At 46.2% G+C, this 22945-nt stretch overlaps 5 protein-coding genes across 6 annotated transcripts; 3 read left to right on the top strand and 2 right to left on the bottom strand.

Annotated features, from left to right (window-relative positions):
• Positions 1 to 710: 710 nt before the first annotated feature.
• Positions 711 to 7447, bottom strand: LOC112886670 (vacuolar sorting protein 3). Its single transcript, XM_025952634.1, has 14 exons — positions 6353 to 7447; positions 5514 to 5789; positions 4756 to 4952; positions 4535 to 4676; positions 4129 to 4395; positions 3984 to 4056; positions 3661 to 3709; positions 2967 to 3231; positions 2772 to 2827; positions 2587 to 2655; positions 2327 to 2438; positions 1560 to 1649; positions 1216 to 1386; positions 711 to 1122 (listed from the first exon to the last, which is right to left on the bottom strand). The coding sequence occupies exons 1-14, from the start codon at positions 7292 to 7294 to the stop codon at positions 1027 to 1029; spliced, it is 2805 nt and encodes a 934-aa protein (XP_025808419.1). The 5' UTR covers positions 7295 to 7447; the 3' UTR covers positions 711 to 1026.
• Positions 7448 to 7651: 204 nt separating this feature from the next.
• LOC112886558 (formin-like protein 14) lies at positions 7652 to 11358 on the bottom strand. Its single transcript, XM_025952499.1, has 5 exons — positions 10964 to 11358; positions 9909 to 10921; positions 9662 to 9822; positions 8840 to 9084; positions 7652 to 8613 (listed from the first exon to the last, which is right to left on the bottom strand). The coding sequence occupies exons 1-5, from the start codon at positions 11204 to 11206 to the stop codon at positions 7861 to 7863; spliced, it is 2415 nt and encodes an 804-aa protein (XP_025808284.1). The 5' UTR covers positions 11207 to 11358; the 3' UTR covers positions 7652 to 7860.
• Positions 11359 to 14061: 2703 nt separating this feature from the next.
• Positions 14062 to 15674, top strand: LOC112884167. 2 transcript variants are annotated; one of them, XM_025949522.1, is made up of 2 exons: positions 14062 to 14221; positions 15212 to 15674. In XM_025949522.1, the coding sequence occupies exon 2, from the start codon at positions 15217 to 15219 to the stop codon at positions 15409 to 15411; it is 195 nt and encodes a 64-aa protein (XP_025805307.1). In that variant the 5' UTR covers positions 14062 to 14221; positions 15212 to 15216; the 3' UTR covers positions 15412 to 15674. The 2 variants fall into 2 exon arrangements, with proteins under 2 accessions (XP_025805307.1, XP_025805306.1); XM_025949521.1 differs by lacking the exon at positions 14062 to 14221 and adding an exon at positions 14272 to 14433.
• Positions 15675 to 15796: 122 nt separating this feature from the next.
• LOC112884569 lies at positions 15797 to 17207 on the top strand. The gene is made up of 2 exons (XM_025949981.1): positions 15797 to 16817; positions 16913 to 17207. The coding sequence occupies exons 1-2, from the start codon at positions 16075 to 16077 to the stop codon at positions 17205 to 17207; spliced, it is 1038 nt and encodes a 345-aa protein (XP_025805766.1). The 5' UTR covers positions 15797 to 16074.
• A 625-nt stretch (positions 17208 to 17832) lies between these two features.
• Positions 17833 to 21098, top strand: LOC112887225. Its single transcript, XM_025953352.1, has 13 exons — positions 17833 to 17996; positions 18521 to 18585; positions 18684 to 18761; positions 18878 to 18953; positions 19294 to 19364; positions 19509 to 19610; positions 19747 to 19836; positions 19928 to 20002; positions 20078 to 20110; positions 20202 to 20279; positions 20355 to 20408; positions 20499 to 20627; positions 20713 to 21098. Exons 1-13 carry the CDS (start codon positions 17960 to 17962, stop codon positions 20881 to 20883), a joined length of 1059 nt encoding a protein of 352 aa, XP_025809137.1. The 5' UTR covers positions 17833 to 17959; the 3' UTR covers positions 20884 to 21098.
• Positions 21099 to 22945: the final 1847 nt, after the last annotated feature.

The raw sequence follows: 22945 nt of genomic DNA, 5'->3' as shown, positions 1-22945 counted from the left end.
ACATGAGACGCTGACGGCCAATTTGCATTGCAACCACCAGGCTCCCATTCATCATGTACGGCCTAGCATTTTTGAATCAAGTCACGCGGCATGTACAGTGATCCAGGCTGCTGACTGACATCACGAGCGTTGGCGGTTAGATATTTCTAATAAATTTCGTGAGAATTTGTAGAACTTTAACCTTTTTAACGTGTCAGTGCAAGCGAGAATTAACACGATGTCTCTTCCAAATAATTTTCTAATTAGTATCTGCAACTAAACCTTGCGTACGTCAGATTGATCACCTTTCCAAACAGAAAGGCCCTTTAATTTGCCCTTGTGTAGAGGTGTATCTATCAACTTTCACGACCACGAAAATGTGTTCCACACAATCACCATCACTGCAATGTAGTGGGCCATTTCCCGGGCAACTACTGGTGACGATGCACAGCAGCTAGCGCTACTCATTCATCTCCCTGCCTGCTTTTTTTGTGTTATTTTCAATCTGTTTGGTTCAATTTACGCCCTCTGCTTGTGTGGATTCATCGCACATTGCACTGTCAACATTAATTTTTTTTTCCTTTTTTTGTTTGGAACGGTGTTTACGTTTTGGAGACATTTCTCATAATCCTCACCGCGCGGACAATGCAGGCTGAATTCGATTCTTAATTTCAAACCATGTTGTAATGCATGGGTATATCGGGTGACACATCATCATACACAACAAGATCTTGAGTTCCTCAACAGCAATTTCCATTTACCATATCTCTCGTAGCAGTATATTATTTGTATCTATCAAACAATGTACTACAAGTACTAGAGCAGACTACACAGCTACACCTCATCTATCGTATTCATTCAACCTCCGGAAGAAAAAAGGAAGAAAAAAACACTATGGACAAACATACGTTACTTTCCCAGGGCCTGTGCGGAATGCAAGTGCCTTTCCAAGCTCCGATCTCGACTTTCAAGATGTGAAAAACAACGTAAATGCTAGCCTCATTCTATAGTGACGCACACCACTCAGCAATCTTCATTATCGCTCTCCTATCTACTGACAAGCCAGCTCTGCTTAAATATAACATCTTTCCTCAAGCTGCGACCGCGCCCTGACGTGGAATCACCTTGCTGGTTCCGATAGCACTGCAAAATCAAGTCGCACAGAAAGCTCAAACCTCCGTGCAAATGAGTTTCTATCAGCAAACTCAGACCACCTCAAGCAGTAGATAGACATACCCTGTAGCAAACGACCGAGTCATCTGGGTACATCACAAATAGCTTGGTGCCGAGGCGAGCTCGACAGGAGTCGCAGATGCTCTCGTCGGTTAGCTGCACATGCCTTGATCGCTCCTCCAATCTTGTCAACCGTGCATCAAGGTTTGTCGCACGTGACAAATTGTGAACAATCTAAAACACGCAAAGGAGGGCAAAAGCAAAGAAACTAAACTGGTAAGAAGTATCTCACATGAGCTTATAACCAGAAAGAAAGTCGGTTAAAATAGGCCGAAGCCAAACCAGATGGTTTCTCAAATGGACAATACTGGAACTCCACCTAAAATTAGGAAAAGAATTATGTTCACCTGCCCTTGACGATGATGGTGCACTCGGGCTCTCAGCATACGTAAAATTGTATCTGATGCCAACTGAAGAGGCATATCGGGGGATAATCTCTGGCACAACATTATAGTTCAGATTCTTTTTCCAAAGAAACTAGTGTATAGCAGGATAATAATGGCACACTGGGGCAAGAATGCCAGATGGCAGCACTGTAGAAATTACAACATAATGATGTATTGAGTACCCTGTACTTAGGTATCAATAATGCAGTAACCTTTTTGAGACTTCTCACATTTCCTAGGGACGTGTGGAACAGCAATACAAGAAAAAGGGTTGGATACAGTTTTGCAAATATGTTCTTTTCCAATACCAGTATTAGGAGATTATAGGTCATCTTATTACCTTTATCTAATCACCTACTAGGTTTCAAGTTTGCTTCATGGAAAACCTATACAGCCCCTTAAAGGATCGTGGTCATTGCATAGGAATGTCTGACGCCAAGACTTGGGCACCAAAACAGGTAAATAAAGTAAGTCAGATGTTGATGGCTGAATCCTATTGAAGAGGGAACAATCTGTGACCTATTTTATTCTAACCACTCACTTTTCAAGAGAAAAATAACACTGAAAAACACCTTTCCTATATGACATTTATTCTGCTCCCTCCTCCTCATGTGACTGATGTCATCCTAGAATACTAAAGTCCAGAACAATAGCCTCTTACAAACTACCATTCATGCAACAAGATTCTCAAATAATCTGCCAGTATAGATGCAATAATAAAGTAGTACCTCCAATACTTGCATGGGATCCAAAGATTCCCCATGATTATGAAGAAGCCGTACAGCTGCTGTAAACATAGGCTCTTTCCCATTTTGTGGGTCCAAATACAAACCCAAAAGCCTGAGTTTGAAAAGATATAAAGATGTGAGATACTGAGACAACATGAACTATTGATCAGAGATTATTTCATATTGACATATTGTGAAGCTAAAAAAGACGAAGAAAAAGCAAGGCAATATGGAAATATTGATATGAAAAAAGAGCATACTGAATATAGGCATCATCTCGACCAATCTCTGCACAATACTGCTCGGCAGCTTCACTATCCTCCAGTTTCCTTCATCATGTAACAAGCAGCACAGTCAATGGTGCAATTTACAGGCTACAATAAACCAGTACATATGAAAAGCAGCATATAGTAAAACAAACGCAACAGCAACAGCCTCATCTTACAATGCTAGTATCTGAAGTACAATATTCTCTTGGCCCATCTTCCTATACAATATTGCCTGATAAAGGAAAAGGTCTCAAATATCAGTATTATTAATGATGACAGCACAATCAGGCAAGCAGGAGACTTGGAAAGATAATTAACCAGGCTCCAGGCAAACATGGAACTGCTAGGAAGAAGACAAATCATAACATCACCTTTTCCAGCCATAGCTCAGATTCTGCTATCACATCAAGCACGTCTTCTGGATCATACAGGTCTGAAGCTTGCAGAAACAACTGCAACTTCTCTCTTAACAAATAAATGAATTGTGCATCAGAATCAATTTCTCTATTGCCTTTCCCTCTATATTTAGACTCCATATGAACTGCTTCAATCGCAGATTTGGCCAGCGAAAGAGCATATGATGTGTGATAGTGAGGGTCATCGCAACCCTGATCCTCAATCAACCACTGCAAATATCTGTATAAATTGGCTGGTTCAGTCTTCTTGATAACAGAAAGGATGTATAAGAAAAATATCATTACTATACAGCATTCTCTGCTGATGATAAAGGAAAAGAGGCAGATAAACAGTTTGAAAGAACATGTCAGGAATAATACTGATTGCATAATGATTGTACCAGAAATTAAGTCCTTGAGAGCATGGGGCAAAATTAGTCTCTTGGCGACAAAAACTTAGAAGGATGTTGCATGCTTAGGGTTCTTTGCAAAAACCTAAAACTAACAAGCTACCATAAAATATGTCTGTAGGGTAACCATACTACTTTTATCGCTCATATTTTCTTCACACAAACCATTTGGAGTATAATATGAAACTAAAAGATTATGTTTGGATTGTGGAATTAGGAGATTTAAACTTGTTAAAAAGTTCGTGGACAATCACATATACCTTTGATGTATCACAACCTTCTCTGTATCAACAGCAGCGACAACCTTTTCTGCAAAATAGAATTATTCAAAGAAAAATGATAACAGAGTTTACTACAGAGAATAGCCATTTAAGTATCCCTAGCCCTCGATTACTAAAAGAAACCATATTCCTGAATGTTATCCATCAACTATAATCATGAAACAGTTTATTCTAAAACAGTCCACCCCTCTGTCCCTATGAACATTCTCTGACACATTCTCAGAAACTGGAAAATGTTTTTGTCCATGATTAAGTAGTAAAAGCATACTGATACATTGGTTTATCTGGAACAAAACAATTACCTGGTGAGAGTTGATTTTCCCTTATCTCTGATGTTAAAACTGCAATGGCCAGCTCTTGGTCAATGTCTGCCACCTGCAAGTAAACATTCAGTAAAAAAAAACGCTCGCTGTATGATAAACAAAATCCTTAACCTGAAATGCATACCCATCCAAGATGTTCCAGAACAAGGTCCTCATCAGATGATGTTTTGAGGATCTTGGCTGCTTCTATAGCAGCAATTTCCTCAGACCTTTTGTCAACCGAAGTTCCACAAGAACCATTTTCAGACTGATCTTTCCACAAACCTGCACTGTAATTCCTTGCCAATATACGCCATATAGCAAGAGCTTTGGAGCACATTCCTTTACTGCCATATAAGAAAGCAAGTGTCCGCAAATGTCCAGAGTCATCGAAAAGGGATTCTAGTTCATCCTGCAAAATGCAGCAAGCAGCTTTCTTAGTGTTCACTCATATGTGATGATTAGGACGGAATCACACCGTGCTCTGTCAATTCGATACTTCAACGCACAAAAGCACATAGGATGCAGATGTCTAAAGAGCATGTACATACCACAACACAGCTATTCTGAGATGATGCAAGCTTCTCCATGTCATCAACAAGATCAAGTGCTCTATAAAGATACATCAGAAAAGTATCAACTCCTTCCATCTCCAGAGAAGACAGATTTTCCACCCGCGATGCACATAGGTACCTGGTTTCATTCAGCATTTCTGCAGTTAGATGTGGCTTCCAGTGATACACAATGAATATAAACCATGCATGTACCACACCTGATAATATTTCTGATCGCTAGTTCCAAAAGATCAGCTCTACTTGGTGGGTTTGAAAGGAAATCTTCATTCACAACTGTATCCACACCTGCCTTTTTCAGAAACAATGCCTGTTGAACTGTTACCAGTCCATCATCAATAACTTCTTCTAGGGGCTTAGGGGGTGGATGCAAACCCCAATAACGTTTTCTTGGCACCTAAATATACAGAATATCATTGTTAGCAGTTACCATTAGAAAGAAATAGCTAAACATATAAGGCAGTAGGTAACATGAAGATTGTTAGGTTTCTCCCTAGCTTATAATTAGTAGGTATGGACATAGGGTACAATACTTAGCGAGACTGATAAGTGTATGGACATCTTAAATTCAGCATTAAGTGCCAGTAGAGCCCTGAAGGAGAAATTGAAAACTAAACATAAACTGAAACAATGAGTTGAGTAATCATAAATAGTCAAGCTGACTAAGGCTCAGCAGGTTCTTATCTATAACTATTGTGCTAAAATGTGGTCAAGGTGGTCCATACAGAGAAACTATTAGTTGATTCAGATTTATTGGATAATTATAAGAGCTCAATGTAAGCACTAAATGTGAATTTTCAGCATGCACAGAAATAGGTTAAGACGGAGTAAGACGACTTGATAAGGCAGTACTTGTGGAACTCAACTCGTGATGTACATCACAATTTAGTTTAGAAACAGAACTAAATCAGTTATCTCATATACAATATTCCAACTACCAAGTGGCAGTGTAGCATACCAGATCTGACCAACGGTTAGGATCCCGCATGATGAATGGAAATATTTCTGATGGCTGCATAGTCTCTGAGAGCAAGAAATGATTTACTGCATCCTCAAAACGCAAGTCGAAAAACAACAAGAATCCAAGTTGTGCATGGACAAAGGAGATCATATCTTTTGAGATTTCACCATCTGTCTCAAACTCTTCTAGCAGAGAAATAGCTTCCTTGTAGTTCTTTCTTCGTAAGGATGCCTTAATCTGCTCCACTGCAGATACTTTACGGTAGTAAAAAACCTGGACAAGCCAATTGATTCCTATATCAGTACTGTACATGAGTATAATTTGCATAAATAAGATCCAGACTAAACTTTTTTAAAATTTACACACTTACATACACATTTTCATATCAATGAAGGAAATATTCTCAGTTTCCACTACAATAAGCCTTTCCTTTACATTAGAGTTAGATGACGACATAAGGTACTAAAATTGTATAAGAAGGGTAAAAGCCAGCCTTATTTGTGCAACTTATAGCTAGTGTATACACCAATATCTGTAAGGTAAGCTGCCGGTACTTGTAAAACTAAAGGTAAAACACAGTTGTATACACCCTTTAGTTATCAACCCATGCCAAATTCATATAGGTAGTATGTCCTGTTTCTTCTAGTCCTGTTCTGTGTGCTTGGTCGACTGCATCTACTTAGGCTGCATGTAGTGCAAAGCTATATTCATCAGTCGTGGACTTGTGGTACCACATAACACTACTAGAATTTGGATACAGAAGTTCGAACTGATAATGGGGAATTTAGATACAGAAGTTGAAATGAATAATAGATGAGTTAATGTACCTACCTTACCTTATAAGCCGTAGCGATCACAACTAGCTCCGTGCCAATCCCATCATCATCGCTAGCCACAATCAAAACGCCTTGACCAGTCCTGGCAACAGGAATTGTCTGTAGGTGCGCCCCATTTCTCCTCCTGTACACATCCACCTTGGAGTCCCCAGCAACAATCACATAGGGGAATACCTCTGCTATACAGTCCGGTGTGGTGTTGAACACCAAGCTACTCCCGACCGGCTGGCCAAATCTGTCAACAACCACGCCCACATTGTCCACCAGGAGCATCACCTCGTCACCGCCAGAGAGTGGCCTCACCCTTGGGCGCCCCGAGGATTCTGGGAGCGTGAATATGTCCACACCCTGGCCGGCGGTGCTAGAGAAGAGCGAGTACCCAGTTGCGGTGGCAACGAAGACGGAGTCGTCGACCCAAGCGAGCGCCTTGACCCCCTCGACGGCGGCGATCTCGCGCGTCTGCACATCCAGCTCGTCGCCGTCCTGCAACGTGAGGTCCACGCGGAGCAGCTTCTTGCCGACAGAGACGGCGATGGAGCATGACGGGGATCCCGGGTCGGCGGAAGCGCGGCGGGCAGCGACGGCGGCGACGTTGCGCAGGGAGCCGAGGCGGCGGACGGGGCGGGAGAGGAGTGGGTCGGCGAGGAGGAGGAGGCCGTCGGCGAGGACGAGGAGGCGGGCGACGGAGGGGAGCGGGAGGATGGCAGAGACGGGGAGGGTGGCGCCGATGGGGAGGAGGCGGAGGAACTCGGGGTTGGAGGGATCCTGGAGGGAGAAGAGAAGCAGCTTACCGCCTCCGGTGCCGAGGTAGAGCAGGTGGGCGGAGAGGGCGGTGGCGCGGACGGTGAGAGGGGAGGAGGCGGGGACGCCGGCGAGCGCTGCGGGGTCGAGCGTGGCAAGGGGCTCGAGGGCCGCGCGGGAGGCCGGCGGCTGGGATCCCATCGGAATTGCGGTTAGGGTTAGGGGAAGCGAGGCGCCATGGCTACTAGCCTGCTACTAGTCGATCGGTCGGCCAGTCAAAACTGCTCGGCTCTGCTTAGCTTGCTTGGAGTCAGAGGCCAAGGAGGAAGACGACTCCAGATGACTTGTCTGACAGACAGATGCCGAGTTGCTGAACTGAGCAACCATCCATGGTTGAAACAAAAAGAGACTGCATCTGTTACCCAGACCAAACAAATCACACAGAATTCTGAAGATTAATCGACACGGAGGTTAAACAAACAACAACGCGAAACACGGGAGCCAAACCATCAGAATTCCGAGACCGGCTTCCTTGGCAGGACCGCAACAGCATTCAGAGACGACATAAAACGATAACATTACCAGTAAACTTTATACAAGCCATCATGTTCGAGATACATTTTTTATATATAGGGCGACGTCGCTTAACATAGCATATCATTGTTCTCATCTACTGCTAGCACTAGGAACGATAATTGTTCAAATAGATTGATATATTCTACAAAAAGAGGGCGGCTAAGATTTTGCCCCAAGACAGCTCCCGCGGCTTAAGGTGTCATCCCCATGGGCGCAGCCGTCCAGCTTGCCGTTGTCGCGCTGACCCAACTGTTGCCACTGATCTCACCAGCCTCCTTGCAGATCCGGTCTAGCATAGCTAGGAACTCCCTCACTCCGGCGAAAGTTCTGAACATGTGAGCTTCATCGGTGGCTGATTCGCCATGGAAGTACTCCGCCATCTCCTTCACCAAAGACAGGCAGATGCTCTCCTGGGACTGGAGCTTTAGGATCTCCTCCTCGGCTTGCCTCAGGAACGTGCTCATGTTGTTGTGGAAACGCCGAGCGCTCTCGGCTGATGTGACCATGCTGTTCAGCCTCAGCACATCATGGACCTTCCCGAGCCCCATGCCAAGATCCGACACGCTTCTGCTGAGCATCACTATGTCGATGGACGCAGCTTTCTTCGTGTTGCTCAGCTCAGCTGCAAGTTTGGAGACAACCTCAAGACCATGCTTCCTGCTTTCAGCATCGCCCTGCATGGTGCTTGTGTTCATCTTTGATGTGGCTGACCCATGCTGCAACACATTGTATCCTTCAGGTTTCAAAATTTCCTGGACAACAAACTGCACAAGTGCAGCCTTCCCATCAGCACCCTTCACATCGACAATCTTCAGAACAGTGTTTGGCTCCAAGCCATGTGAACTTGGAGACCCTGCATTGATGCTCATGAAGTTGCCGAAATTCATAACAGCCTCAACGACTTTGTGGAATAACCTGCTGCTTCTCATCTCCTGGCAAGCTCCCTACATGGATGCAATGAAAATGAGATTCTGACATTAATACATGATAGTCAAAAGTAGGAAACACCACAAAGGTAATATCATTTGTCATTTGTGCACAATATAATCCCAAACACCCATGTGGTATGCCTACCCATACAACAGAAATTACACAGGCTGAGTAACATGCTAAAGGCAAATCTCTAGCCAGCATAATCATGTTGTCTTTCCTTAAAAAAACATGTAGTACCTCAAGAGTAGCATATGACAGCCTCAGCTGATTGACCTCCAAATAGAAACTGGCAATGTAGAGCATGGCATCCACTCTTTTGAACGCAAACGGCACATCCAGCATTGCCTTCACAAAAGCTTCAATTGGGCAAAGTTTGGTTAGCGAATCATCCTTGAAATATTTCAGCTTAAGCTCTTCTTCATTGCTGAGGACCATCTGAGTGAGCATCCGCAGTGTTTCTACTCCCAAACCATGTGCATTGCCTGTACCAACAAAGCAGACATACTGAATTACAAACTACTAAATAAACCTGTGCCCAGCAAAAGAAACATACTGAGTTACTGCTATTAAACATACTGTAATTGATCGACTTCAGGAACCGTAAATTTGCTATAACATAAAACAAAGAGCGGCACCCCTTAAAAAGACAACTTTGTCTGAAAAGTAAACATGGAACTGCCCAAAGAAATTCAATGGCCAACAAAATGCCCCATCGATACCCTGAATGCAATCTATTTCCTAGAAATAGATAATGCACCTATAGTGAAAGCAGGCTGTGTAACTCGTTTTTTTAAATGTATGACAGTAGGAGGGGCATGCCCACGTAGGCATTGGTAAGGACCCCTATGTTTATTGAAGAAAATCATTAATGTAACTCATAATCAACAAGGCACCATGTGATGCTGCAAAAATGGCCATTGGTACCACCATTTTCAAGGCCCCCACAAGTAATAAACACCAAGAGTACTTTCATCCACGAAAGATTACAACTTTGGCAGCATTATTCCGAGAAAACTCAACCTGGTTTGCCTGATTGAGGAAAGAGCAATCTATATGTACCTTCCAAGAGGGCGTCCCTCAGTTGCTCCTTGGAAACTCCCAATGCCCCCACAACCATCCCAATACCATGGCACCTGGGAGCACCGAGCAAACACACCTCCCTCGGCGCCGCAACCGCCGACGAGTTGTTGAGGTATAGCTGGATCACTTCGTCCTTCATGCTGTATACATGCATTACAGGGCAGGGAGTCTGAGAAATCAAATCCAAACCGCAAGTAAAAGAGGAAAAGTGAAGGTTTGGTCCTACTGCAAAGAGCTGGGCTTCAGCTTGTCCGAGTGCAAAGGCCGCGACTTGCGCACGTCCTTGTCATCGGAGTCGCCATCATCAGAGGAAGCAACTGCTGCTCGAGGCGGCACGGGCACGAAGGGGTTCCACGCGTGCGCCGCCACGGGCTCCGCAGCACCCTTGGGCGGCGACGGCCTCCGCTTAGGGGGCGACGGATTCGGGGCTCGGCCACGCGGCTGAGGGATGGACGGCGGGCGGAGATGGACGGGGCTGGAGCCGAGCGTGGGTGAGGAAGCAGACGGCGACGAGGGAGAGAGCGACGATGACGACGCGTCGGCGGCGGCGGCGGGAGGCACGGTGCTGGGGTCGGAGGCGGAGCTGCGGGAGGCAAACTCGCCGGAGGGCGGGCCGACCCGCGGGAGCGGCGGCAGGGGGCGGAGCTCCGGCGAACCAGGGCGGAGACTGGAACTCGTCCCCGGGGCCTGCTGTGCCGGCGGCGGGGTGGCGAGGGTGCCGAGGTAGAGGAACTCGGTGCTGGGGTTGGAAGAGGAGGTAGGCATTGGCGGTGGCTTGAGGCGGCGACCCTCCTCGTCCCCGTCATCGTCGTCGCCGGCGTTGCTGCGGTGCGCCGAGGCGGCGGAGGAGGCCGCAGCCCCGGGGCGGCCGCGGTGGCGGAGGCGGCGGAGGAGGTGGATGGAGAGGAGCGCGGAGAGGAGGAGGAGGCAGAGCGAGAGCAAAGAGAGGAGCAGCGCCTGGAGCACGGGGAAGCGGCGGGAGCCGGATGCACGCGGGGTCGGGGCGACGAGGTTGGAGATGTTGGCCGGGAACGTCGGGAGGCCGCCGTCGCCGGAGGAGGACGGCTGGGTCTCGGCGGCGGGAGGCGGCGGCGCGGGGACGGCGGGGAAGAAGGGGTAGTTGGTGAAGGGATAGGGGTCGGTGGAGGGGTTCGCGGAGGAGGACGGGTACTTGGGCGTCGGCGAGGTGGCGACCGGCGGAGCGGGCGTCGGTATCGGGGTGGGGGTGGGGGGCGGCGCCTGCGCGGCTGCGGGCGGTACGGCGACAGGAGCGGGCGTCACCGGCGTGTGTTTGTGGCGCGGTGGAGGCGGAGGTGGAGGGGCGAAGCTGCTGGGCGGCGGCGTGAGTGGGGAGCGAGGAGGCGCGACGTGGCGGTGGCGGTGGGGAGGGCGCGGTGCCGCCGGTGGCGGCGGCGGCGTAGTCGGCGGGAGCGGGGCGGTTGTTTGGGCGGTGGAGCAGATGGCGACGCCGGGCAGAAGCAGCAGCAGCAGGGAGAAGAGGACGCAGGCGCGAGGCGGCGGCATTGCGCGCCGCGATCCGGCCGCCTCCGCCGGCGGCGGCTGCGCTCACGGGTGGAGACTGGAGAGAGAGAAAAGGGAGAGCGGCCGGGGGAAGCGAACAGCGGGAGCAGGCGGTGAAATGGTCTGGGTTGTGGCGTGTGCGCGTGGCTGTGCACGCAGGGCGCAGTGATGATCCTGCGCTACAGCTAGCTGCCTGGGCGTTTGTTCCTTGAACGCGGAGATGGTGGTGGAGTGGTGCCGTGCAGGGGGGCTCTGGGTTTTGTCTCGGGAACCGGGACTCCTGGAGAGAGAGAGAGAGAGAGAGGGAAACGGGGAAGAGGACAGGACAGAGGCTGCAGCCAGCCACACCCACACGCTGACCACACACCACACGGGTAGTGTGAAGGTGCGAGGCATGGGGCCCTTTTTTTTCGCAATTCGGCTCCCTTTTTACCGCATTTCAAATCCCTTTTCCTTTTCTCTCGTATTATAATTATAACGGCCCGCTTTCCAGGAATACGGTACCGAACCGTTTACAGCGTGTCGCTGGAGACAGCCTTATCATGACAGGTTGAGCTGCGTGGACGTGGAGGACAGAGAAAACAGATCAGTGTGTTGAAAAAAGTAATAAAAGAGGGCATGCTATTGTTTCAAAAAGCATTAAAATAAATCAAGTTTCATAATATTGTACTAATGTATTTATTAAACTCACCAAAAGAATAGGGTTTCTTACCCTGATATTTAGATTCGAGTAGTCGATTTAGCACGTGGTGATCATTTTTCTAAATTTATTCCAAAAAATTATTTTTTTCGCGAACGTGTCTGAGCACGTATTTCATTAAGAGAAAAGAAATACGATCATTACAAATATTAATAAGAAGAGCAATACGATCATTACAAATCTTAATAAATCTTAATAAATAGAGACTATTAAAACGGATATAAAGTACCAAGTAAGTGGCGGGCGATCTCAATAATAGACGAGAACAGTGAGAATAATAGAGGAGGAGACTAACCTGAACCTTCACACCTAGTTAAAACCAAACAATTGTGCCTGCTAAAGAATTCTATAGCATCCATAGATTGATCCATGCGGTGACTTATATGTTGGCAAAATAGCCGTTTTAGTCCCCCAACTTTGAGCCGAGGGTCAAATTCATCTCTCAACTTTTAGATTGACCAATATAGTTCCTTAATTTTTATTTTTGTCAAACTCATTCTTAGGCTAATATTATACTCTATAATAATATAAGATTTATGCAAAAAGTTTTCTTTGCTCTTAGCTCCTTCACCTTCTAAATTCATTTAAGAGCTGAACATCACAAGTATTTAATTTGGAACATAGAATCTTATTTACCATGCATCATATTTTATTGCGGACGTATAGAGAGTAAAATTAAAATTACTTATTGCATAACTACATAGCACCATATAAGATATTGCGGAAAGTTGAGCGAGCAGTGACACAAATAGTGAAAATTGAGGAGAGGAAAAAGAATTTAAGGGTAAAAAGGATTTTTTTTATTTATCTTATATTATATGGACGAGTTTGACCTTAAAATAAAAATTAAGAGACTATATTGGTCAATTTAAAAGTTGAGAGACGAATTTAACTCTCAGAATAAAGTTGGGGGACCAAAATATTTATTTTACCTTATATGTTCGTCTATATGTTCCTATAGATTGATCTATGTGGTGACTTTCTGGATCTTAAGATTTGGCGCCAAGCCTTCTGAGTGTGCTAATAAAGATATGGTTGGGTTTTGTATTTACTAGGTGAGGGCTGCGGACTCCGATAAAATTGCTAAAGTTAAGGCAATCCGCACACCAAACCCAAAATTTCATATGATTGCTGGATAAATAAAATGCAAGTCACTTCATAAGAACAAAAAATTCTAAGGGGTGATTTTTATACTAGGATGGGGGCACAGTGGTGGAGTAAGGCTGATAATCGTTGGAGAAATGCATGACATGAAATGAACCAAAAAGCAATGAATTTATTTGTTTAGATGGAAGAGAAAGAGAGATCTGTTAATAATTTATTTATTTGAGTAAGAGAGAGAGATGCTAATTAACTAATTAACTTAAATGTTAGAGAGAGGGAGTTTTTAATTAATTAATTTAATCAGTTAATCAATTACTACTAAGATGGAAGAGAGAGATTTTGAAGAGAGGAGCCGCCCAATTCCATGTAGCTGTGCAACTGGACTCGAGGGCGGTGAAGCGGAGTGAGGCCGACAAACAGACAGGCAAAGCTTTGCCTGCTTGGGATTCTCTGATGGATGCAGCCGTTTTGGCGGGAAGCGCTTTGCACTACTACATCCCATCCATCCTCCCGTGTCCACTCCCCTCCTCTCCTGCAACCTCCTTTTATTTAGTACCTCTTTACTACAGTAAGTACCTTGGTGAAGGATGCAGTATTTCGGCCATTTCTTTTCCTAACAAAGGCACCTCAAAGGAAAGCTAGTATTCATTTGCAGTCCCTTTTTGCATTGGTCAAGAAAAAGACCAACAGGGCAGTGGCCAACCCCATCCAGGATTCCAGCAAGGTGCTGCTGCTCTCCTCCCTTTTTCTAGTTTTCTTGCTTCACTTCCCTTGATTCTACCATTGTGTTGTATTCTTCTCCTTTCCATGGAGGACTACCCACTAGCTAGCCCTTGTCCGCTTCTGCAACAGCATCTACCCCTACCCATGCAACCAACCGGTCATCATCTTTCCGTACTCTGTAGATATGCAAGACGAGAGACGAGCGAGCTATTTGGGCCGGTATATCAACAACAAACAATCAGCCCATGTCTATTACCTGACTGCCTTGACAGCCCAGCCCAGCCCAACCCAACGTGGCCCACTGTTCACTGGTGTCCCCAGATCAGCCACCAGCCAGCCAGAAAGGATCGGCTCCTCCGCTCCGACTCCGAGTCTTCAACCCTACCAGACGGCGGCGGCGGCGACAGGCGACAGGCGACAGAGGCGATCGTGCTCTAGGCCGGCGGCGGCGCGGCGGAGTGACCCAGTGGTAGCCGTCGGCTCCGCGCGGAGTAAGTCCATTCCTGCCCCGTTCCTGCGTGCCTCGTTACTCTTTCCTCCGTCGTTCCTTCTTCCCTTCCCTGTTGGATCAGATGATTCTGTGACGGCAAGGTGTTGGTGGATCAGAGAGATTAGGTGGGGCCTATCGTGTCTCGTGCCATTGCTACACTCCCACACCACCGTCGGAAAACAATTGGTTGGCTGATGCCCGCCGCCGCTGGTGGTTTGGTTTCCTTTTCTTCTGTCCAGCACGAGCAATATGCGTATGCAGGCTGCAACTAGAATTCTGTTCTTGATACACTGATTGCTAGTTCGCTGATAGTTAGTGTCTTGTCGGGAATCGTGGGCTCAATTCTACACTAGAATTTCCCTAGCAAACGTCAAGCGTGCTCTGTATGCGCATATCATTCCATTTATATATTGTTTGTTTTATTTTCAAAAAAAATATTGTTTGTTTAAAACTGCCTTTGGGAGAGGAAACTTCTGTGGGCTTTAGTTCACTGAATATGTGTAAGGCTAAGGCTACAGCCCTAAATCTATGCTTGATGTATTAGTCCATCTGATTTGTCTTTTGAATTGCCACGCGATTGCCTCAAATGACCTTAGGCAGCATCAGTTGTGCTGTAGTACAACTCCTTATATATTTTTTCAGAGCTTCCGCAGTCATTCCTGCTCTATCATTTTGGGTGCAGAAAGCTACATGAACGTCACCATGCTCCATTTTCTATTCTCGGTCGATGCTCCCATTTGTTACACTAACCCCATGTTTTATTGCGGAATTTTACCTTTGCTTTGATGCTATTGTCAGTTGATGCAAAGTTGTTTAGCTGCTAGTGTAGTCTGTTTGACAAGGATCCCATGGAATAAATCTTACATAATCATATCTAGCTAGCTTACACTTGATGTCCAGTTCGGTATACCATACCATAAACTGTTACATCTGACTGAATGATATTGCCATGGCACTTATTAACAGCATCGTGTGCCTTCATGTCCTGCAGTACTGATGGCGGGATTCAGAAGCCTCGCGCCCAAGACCAGGAACCTGGTGGTGGCTGGGGGACTGTCCGCCTTCGTCCTCGGGGTCTACTACTACACTATGAGAGCGGTGGGAGGCACAGACGAGCTGCAGGTCGCAATCGACAAGTTTGAGGACATGAAGAAGAAGGATGCCGGAAACAACTCCAACGCAGGATCCTAAACGCAACTCTGCACCCTTCCTTTCTTTACTGAACTCGGATCTGCTTACATGACAGCTAAGTTCGCCCAAGACCATGCTTCTATGTAATAATTGATGGGTGGTACTCCTATTAGATAGATAGGCGAGCTTCTACGTTGATGAAAGCTAGCTGTATGTATTGTTTTGGTTCCAAATAGTGGTTGCAATGACTGAAGTTTGCCTGAACGACGATACTAGTATGGTATAGCATGATGAAGAGACATGCATGGACTAGAAATTTTGTATTTGCTTGGATGTTGGATGGATGATTGGCCTGTTGCTCCAGCTCTCTGCGGCCACACACATTGCATTGCATATTTGTGCATTGGTTGAGGACAGACCTTTTGGTCCAGGCACCTGGCTAAAACCCTCCTTTTTGGGTATGGGGTTTATGCACCAGCTTGATCCAAAATTGGGCTTACTTAGAGATTCGTAGTTCGTAAGATGGGCCGCCTGGAGACGAAGATCCACGAGAATGGCAGAATTATAAAATTTTTAAAGCCGATCTTTCGAAATTGAAGATACAGGGACTCGTATCTTGTTTGTTGCTATTTGGTTTTCAGAAACGGGACAAGATACGTCTCTCGTAGCTTTGAAGAAGGTGTATCCTAGTCTAGTCTACTAGGATCGATCCGATCTAATGGTATGGGAAGCACATGCAAGTATCGATTGAAGAAGGGAAAACCTCGATCGAGTTCGCAACGTAGTCAAGAGAGAGTAATGGGGTCGTCAAAGAGGAGGAGGAAGAACAAGGTGAATGGCGGCGTGGACGACGACGACGAAGCCAGCAGCGGCAGCCGCGCCCGCGACGGCCTGCTCTACGCGCTGGTGCAGAGGCTGCAGGTGTGCCGGCCGGTGCTGGTCCTCCGCAAGGCGCTCGTCAGGTCCTACCTGAGCCGGCAGCAGAACTACCTGGGCATCACCCCGGCCGAGTACGACCGCGGCTTCCGCCGGCCGGGGCTGCTCACCGGCGACGAGCACAGCGGCGTGCACCGCGCGGGGGGGCTGCCGGTGCGGGCGCTGGACCGCCGCGGCGTCGAGTACGTCACGGTGCTCGCCCACCTCAAGAAGACGTACCGGCTCCGCGCCGGGTGGGGCGGCTTCCTCCGGAACGCCGGCCTGCTGCAGGACGACGACAGGCACGTCGGCGACGTCGTCGAGGTGTGGGCGTTCCGATCGCCGGCGTGGGGCGCCAAGCTCGGCCTCGTGCTCCTCCACTACACCAAGGAGGAGGACGCCCAGATGACGATGGCGGTGGCCTCCAGGGGTTACCGTCGTCAGCAAGTACGACGGTTGGCTCCTCCACCCATCGTCGCCGCGGAGGAGGACGACGACGAGGAGGCTACCGCCATGTCGGCCGCCGTCACCCTTGTGTCCATGAAACGCAAGTACAAGTGATCGTGTTCGTGTCAATTACAAGTACTCACGCGTGTAAAATACGAGATTATGCCTAGGCTAATATAATTATTGTGGTATGAAAAAGGCGCATCCTGAAAGGCTTGCTTGCCGAAACCCCCGATCGACGCACGAGAAGCGCCCCAGTTGAATTGAATATATGCATCCCCGAAGCCGAAACGATCGAGCAGCCACATCCCCGCCACCACGCAGAATTGCAGATGCCGTCTCTCCTCCGTACTCTCCTGCCGGCGCCATGGCATTCGTGGCTGCCAATCAATAAGGTTTTAAATCTCCGGCTACAACTGTTTGAGAGAGATTTAGCTAAATTTTTCACGTACAACTTAGCTCTTAGCTACAGCTATAGTCTGTTTTTGACATAGATAACTAAATATCTTAGCCGGCTATTTGAAACATTGCTTCCAATGCAGAAAGCCCCTTCGAGTATGCTGCTTCCTCAAATCTCACACTTTCTTGCTATACCTTGCTCCTGCATGGATTGAATGTTTCTCAAGTAAACTTTACACATGATCGAACTGCTGACTCGGTTCCTCAACTCTGTGACTATTGCCTTCCAGCAGCTTTTCATAAAGATTTTGGTGTCTGATAATCCTAGATGCTCATCTAGGTCCGTCGAATAGAACAACTTTGTGAGCTACTTGATGCCAACTCATCAATGGCTTGAATGCAAATCAAGCTAAGCTGAAGGCTCGCTAATCCTTTTCTCAAAAAAACCGACATGCCTTGCACGCACCAATGCACCATTGTGGTGTTCATGTTCCGGTTTCTATTTTTATTTAGGAGATTTTTCTCGTTGCTGTTGGTGAGATCGAAGTTGGGCGTCGGCTCTAGTTATATATCAAGCTGAGCCAAGCCTGCCTGGCTCGCTCGGGCTCGGCTCACGCAGAGCCAGCCGAGACAGAGGGAGGGAGCCCCATCCGCGATCCAATAGGAAAAGCAAGGGCCCCGTCAAGCCCACCTGTCAGACTCCTAAACGATTCAAATAAATATAAGCAAAAAAGGAAATAACCGGCCGAGTTGAAAACAGAGCAGACACCAGGCGGCAGACCTCGCCGTCGCCGTCTTTTGATCTCGCCTCCGCGCCGACAGGGAGGCTCTCTCCGCGCCCGCCGGCATGGTGCTGGGCAACGTGGCCATCGCGCTCGGCTCCGGTTCGTTTCCCGCGGCTCCCGAAACCCCTCCTCCGTCCCAGCTTAGCAATGCGACGAATCAAATCCGCCCGGGGTTTAGCAAGCACTGTACCTGCTAGGGTTTATGCACTGAGACGCTCTTTCGATTCCGGCCCCTCGGTTTGCGCTGGATGTAGCGTCCCTAGTCGTCAAGTCGGGGATTGAAGCGGTTCCATAGATAGGATTGGCGTAATTAGGGCTATATATAGGTTTGGGCTTGTCATGCTTTCCTTTTTTCCCCCAGCTACATTGAATCAGCTTCTTGCTTGTTTAATTTTGTGCGCTTTGTCGTGTCTGGTTAGAGGGCGACCTAATGTTCTAGTTGTATTGGAGAAACTTCTCGATTTAGATTGATGGTCTACTTCCCCTAAATAAGATGGAGCTTTGGCCAGGGCCACCAACTACTGTTTTACTGCTACTCTATTTATACACCGTGTGCTTGCAACCTTTATAGAGCAACGAAATTGCAGTTCCTAGCAAGTAACAGCGTCCAATTTTGCTTGCAGGCATCGCTGGATCAGTTCTTATGAGCAATGAGAAGATTGGGGATTTATTGTCTGGTGCTTTCAAGGTACTGCTACATTCATTGCTAGATTAACTCTCCAATGAGCACGCATATTTCTTCGAGGACATAATTTTTACACCTTTGCATGTGCTTGCCTCTCTTAGTCTCTGAAGAAACATGGGAAAGATGGTGGGGACGCAAAGTCTGGCAGTGATCAACATACTGCTCAATTGATATCTCAGGTTTGTCTGTACTATGTCTAGTTCACAGGAATGGGGAGTTCCCTTTTTTTTTGGAATGGCATAGGGTCCAACTTTTAAATGTGCTGTGGTTATTAAAAGGCTCTTGAATGTTTCAGGTCAACAATCTCAGGGAGGAGATAAAGTACCTGGCCTCGAGACCAGTTACGGTGGTAGCATCTGCTACAAAATCAGGTCAGTGCTTGTTTATGGTTTCTGTCAACGATATGCACTGCAGGCACTGTATCTGGTTATTGCGTATGATTAAAATCGAGCAACTTTCACAGACTCAAGTTAATGTTACACAGCTCTTGTATGTATGGGTCCAAAGCAAGCACGCAGTAGATGAGAATTACGTTCTGAGTTTTTTTTATATACTCATGCTGCCTGGTTATTTCAAATGCATTTGTTGGGATTGATGCTCTTATACCCATTAAACATACTGGATCCAATAACGGCCACTCCTCTATAGTCTGTACTCTTTACAATTCTGATTGAAGTCTTTGAATAATTGTTATCTTACCTTCTTCTGTAGGACCTGGTGCATGTACTTTAACAGCAATTGTTGTTGCCGGGGTTATTGGCTATGCATACATAAAGTGGAAGGTAAGATTTGATTCTTTCACTTTATTGAAGTGTACAAACTATGAAGGTCAAGTACCGGCCCCACTGATACAACCCTTTGTTATCAGTTAAAAGTTACATTTGACTACCGTAGCTAGTATCTAAAGTTTGTCCACTAATGTACAGGGATGGAAACTCTCTGATATGATGTTTGTGACAAAGCGTGGCTTATCTGATGCTTGTAATGTTGTTGGCAGCCAGTTGGATCAAGTTTCAGATACTGTTGTTGTAAGTTTTATCTTAACTTATTTCTGTTTTCACTTGTGTTGCATTTGGACTGCATGATGCCACCAGAGTTTTGATTTTATTTTTCTGTGTTTCAGCCAAAGCATATCCTTAATTATCTCTGGTTATCACTGTTCAGGTTACAAGGAAACATCTGGCTGGGAGGATTGACCGTGTGCATATTAGTTTAGATGAAACCCAGCAGATCATCGAAGGTACAAGGGATGAGGTTGGTTCCCTTTTGCCGCAGACCATCTTCGTTTATCTGGTTTTGATGCATTTTGAAGTTGGATAATGATACGGAGCTCATTGACTTGTAGGTTACAGTCATACATGGGGATCTAAGTGCTTTCCAGGAGGATTTAGAATCAGTTAATCTTGTTGTTCGAACTCTGGTACGCAGCTTGCTCTGGGACACATTTAACTTTTTATGTTACTTGTTGATAATTATTATCATGCTCCTTGCGCAGGAGTCGAAGATGGGGCGCCTTGAATCCTCCCAGGTAAGGACAAGTCATGGCACCACAATTTGTATTGTACCTCCTCAACAGTGAGTACATGCAACTAATATTATCTATGTATAAATCCTGTCAGGATCAAACGGTAGATGGAATACATCACTTGTGCGAGTTCACCCGAAAAATGGAACCTGTCCAGAATAGAAATGTTCAGGCAAGTCGCATAGCTTGTGTTATTCTTTTATGGCATGTTTGCATCACTTATTCTGAAAGGTATTTTGGATTTCAGGTGTCATCATCTATTCCAGCAAGCATCGAACATTCTTCAGGGCGAATTGTGAGGGTAGGAACTTGAGATATTCCGGGTTTTGTTGCCATTGTTTGAACTTTGCCTAGTCATTTGTTGACTACCCTTTTTTTGCGCTTAAAACAGGCTACTTGTTTGACTCGTCCTGCTCCATGCCTAGCTCTGGAAGAAATCTCACCTGTAGCTAAATCACCTAGAGCAGAGTTACCTCAGGTTTCACCCGCAGCTGAATCCCCTGGAGCAGAGGCACTGCAGGTTTGGTTTGGTTCAAGTCTTATTCAGCTGATGATTGTGTCTGCTGCTTTGAATGACTTTAACCAGGCGTGCTCGACATTTGCAGGAGCAGAAGGGTGTTAGCCGAACATGGTCTACAAGCAGGGAAGGGTTGTCACTTGTCATGTCGACCTCAACAGAGACTAGCATGAACACAGCAAACCCAACAAGCTCAAGTCGATTCGGTGGGCTTAGGCTACCTGGGCTCAGTTTTTTTAGGGCTCCTGCTTTAAGTTAACGGTTGCAATGGAAATGGGCAACAGCCCAGCCATAGCATAGCTTTGTGGTCACTTAGGTTGGTGGTAGAAGGAAGAAACGTGATGCAATACGGGTGGGTGAGACCCTCCACCCTTTTGTCCAAATTTTGTATAAGCAAATCTTCTCTGTATCTAGCATCCCTGGGACGAACATGTCAAGTTTTGCATTGACAGAAAAGAAAGAGATCGTTACTTATGTTTGTGTGCCTTTGCATTGGTTCATATATGAATCTGGATGATGGCAACAGGGTAGATCAAGAAGTGAAATTGCTATGTAAATGAGCTTGGTTCTTTCAAAAAAAATAATAATAATAATGTAAACGAGCTTGGTGGTTCCGGTGTTTGATGCTACCGGGCTTACGGATGAATAACACGCAATTGATGAGGCCGGCATTTTGGGCTTGTGCTTCTATGTATGGCCCTGTTGCTTTTCCGTTTGGTTATCATACATCTTTCATTTTATTTTATTTTATTTTTACATCAGAGTAATTCTGGACCTACAAACAAATTCCACAAAAACCTTGCATGCTGATGTGCACAACAGCAACCATGCATTTTGATTTTGTTGGCGTAGCATTTATAACCTTAATGACAAGAATGATACTAAAACGCCATATATTATTTCCACCTAGAGGCAGCAAAAGTATACTGTTTCAATTGTTAAAAGAAAATATTTGTGCTAATGTTCTCTCACGACAGGCTATGCATAGATTGAGACAATTTTTTTCCTCCCAGAACAGGAAAAAGTAACTTGCCTCAACCCCCTGCATTCAGCCCTCCGTGTCAGCTGATTTGAGCAATTCATCTTTATCTCAAGTCCACTTCCAGTATTCCAAAAAGATCAAACTAGCTAGAGACCATCACTTTTTCTGCTGAAAAAAGCACTTTACTCCGTTTGCCTTTTGAGTCTCTTTGTAATCTTTAAGCAACACATTGATAAATCGCAAGTCCAATTGATCGAGAACTCGATACCCAAGCTTTGATATGTTTGTTACTGAGAATATCCTATAGCAGTTCTGAAGAACTGTCCCTTTGCTGGGTCACTGATGCCCTTTTGACCCTCTCCATGGAATAGTACTCGGTGAATATATCTGAAGATGCATGCCCAGATGTTTTTGTCGGCAACACATTATTTCCCCTCCAAAAGCGGAGAACAAACAACATCACTTGCTGGGCCATGCTGTTGATTACCGTCGCAGAAATCGGACTTGGGCATGGGAATCCCTGACGAACTTAACACAAGCAGGACTGAGTAAAAACTGCAGAGGAATCTTTGAAATTGTAACGCTAGAATGCTACCAACTGCCAGGAAAGACGACATGTTCCAAAAAGTTCTTTTTGGTACTTCTTTTCATCTGCTGAAAGATTAAAGGCGCTTTGTATTCATGGCACAGATGATTCTCTGAAAAATTTGAAGTTTTATGCCGATCGAGAGAATGCCTGGGAAGGGGGCCCTCGTTTCTGGTTTCAGTTAAAAAAAAAACAAGCTTTTCTATCGGGTTGACTCTACAACCCTAAAACATTTTACCCCAGTGGATCGGATTTACAGAGCCAAGTCACCGGCTACTGTTTCTTGCCTAAAATGCAACGGGTTGTGCACAAGCTCTAGTGACAATTGTGACAACTCGTACAAAAACTCTCATGAAGTCATACAAGCAGCTTCTTGTGCCAGTGTCGATTGTCATCAATGCCAGTGCATATATTTACTATTTGTGCGTGTTCCAAACCTGGGAAATTTAGTAGTAGAAGTTTTGTTTGAATGATAACAACGAAAAGAAGTCAGTTCTTACTGAATGGGAACTAGGAAGGGGACAGGCTGCTTTCAGAGGAGCAGGCGCCTAACCAAAAGCTCAGCTCCAAAAGGCGTAAGCAAACCAGCCGCTGGTGGGGGCGGCCACCGCTTTGTCATGCCCAATGTTCATCATCAGAGCAAAGCAGCAGCCATGGCATGCAGTGCAGCACACGCACGCAACACTGCACTCTGGCCAGCAGCTGGATGGTGAGCCAACTTCGACCGTCCGAGCAGCGCGTGATGAGCTGATG

This window comes from Panicum hallii, chromosome 3 (genome assembly GCF_002211085.1).
Source record: "Panicum hallii strain FIL2 chromosome 3, PHallii_v3.1, whole genome shotgun sequence".
Taxonomy (NCBI): Eukaryota; Viridiplantae; Streptophyta; class Magnoliopsida; order Poales; family Poaceae; genus Panicum; species Panicum hallii.
This window is presented reverse-complemented; position numbering and strand designations above follow the sequence as displayed.

Excerpts from the sequence above, each read along its gene's own strand:
- LOC112886670 (XM_025952634.1), bottom strand. The coding sequence starts at position 7,294 with ATGGGATCCCAGCCGCCGGCCTCCCGCGCGGCCCTCGAGCCCCTTGCC. Across the intron at positions 3,232-3,660 it reads AAGGTTGTGATACATCAAAG|ATATTTGCAGTGGTTGATTG; the intron begins GTATATGTGATT and ends CAATTTATACAG. Across the intron at positions 2,656-2,771 it reads GTACTTCAGATACTAGCATT|GAAACTGGAGGATAGTGAAG; the intron begins GTAAGATGAGGC and ends TACATGATGAAG.
- LOC112886558 (XM_025952499.1), bottom strand. The coding sequence starts at position 11,206 with ATGCCGCCGCCTCGCGCCTGCGTCCTCTTCTCCCTGCTGCTGCTGCTT. Across the intron at positions 9,823-9,908 it reads CTGAAGCCCAGCTCTTTGCA|CATGAAGGACGAAGTGATCC; the intron begins GTAGGACCAAAC and ends GCATGTATACAG. Across the intron at positions 8,614-8,839 it reads TGTCATATGCTACTCTTGAG|GGAGCTTGCCAGGAGATGAG; the intron begins GTACTACATGTT and ends GCATCCATGTAG.
- LOC112884569 (XM_025949981.1), top strand. The coding sequence starts at position 16,075 with ATGGGAAGCACATGCAAGTATCGATTGAAGAAGGGAAAACCTCGATCG. Across the intron at positions 16,818-16,912 it reads CTTGTGTCCATGAAACGCAA|GCGCATCCTGAAAGGCTTGC; the intron begins GTACAAGTGATC and ends GGTATGAAAAAG.
- LOC112887225 (XM_025953352.1), top strand. The coding sequence starts at position 17,960 with ATGGTGCTGGGCAACGTGGCCATCGCGCTCGGCTCCG. Across the intron at positions 20,003-20,077 it reads ATCTTGTTGTTCGAACTCTG|GAGTCGAAGATGGGGCGCCT; the intron begins GTACGCAGCTTG and ends CTCCTTGCGCAG. Across the intron at positions 20,409-20,498 it reads CTTCAGGGCGAATTGTGAGG|GCTACTTGTTTGACTCGTCC; the intron begins GTAGGAACTTGA and ends CGCTTAAAACAG.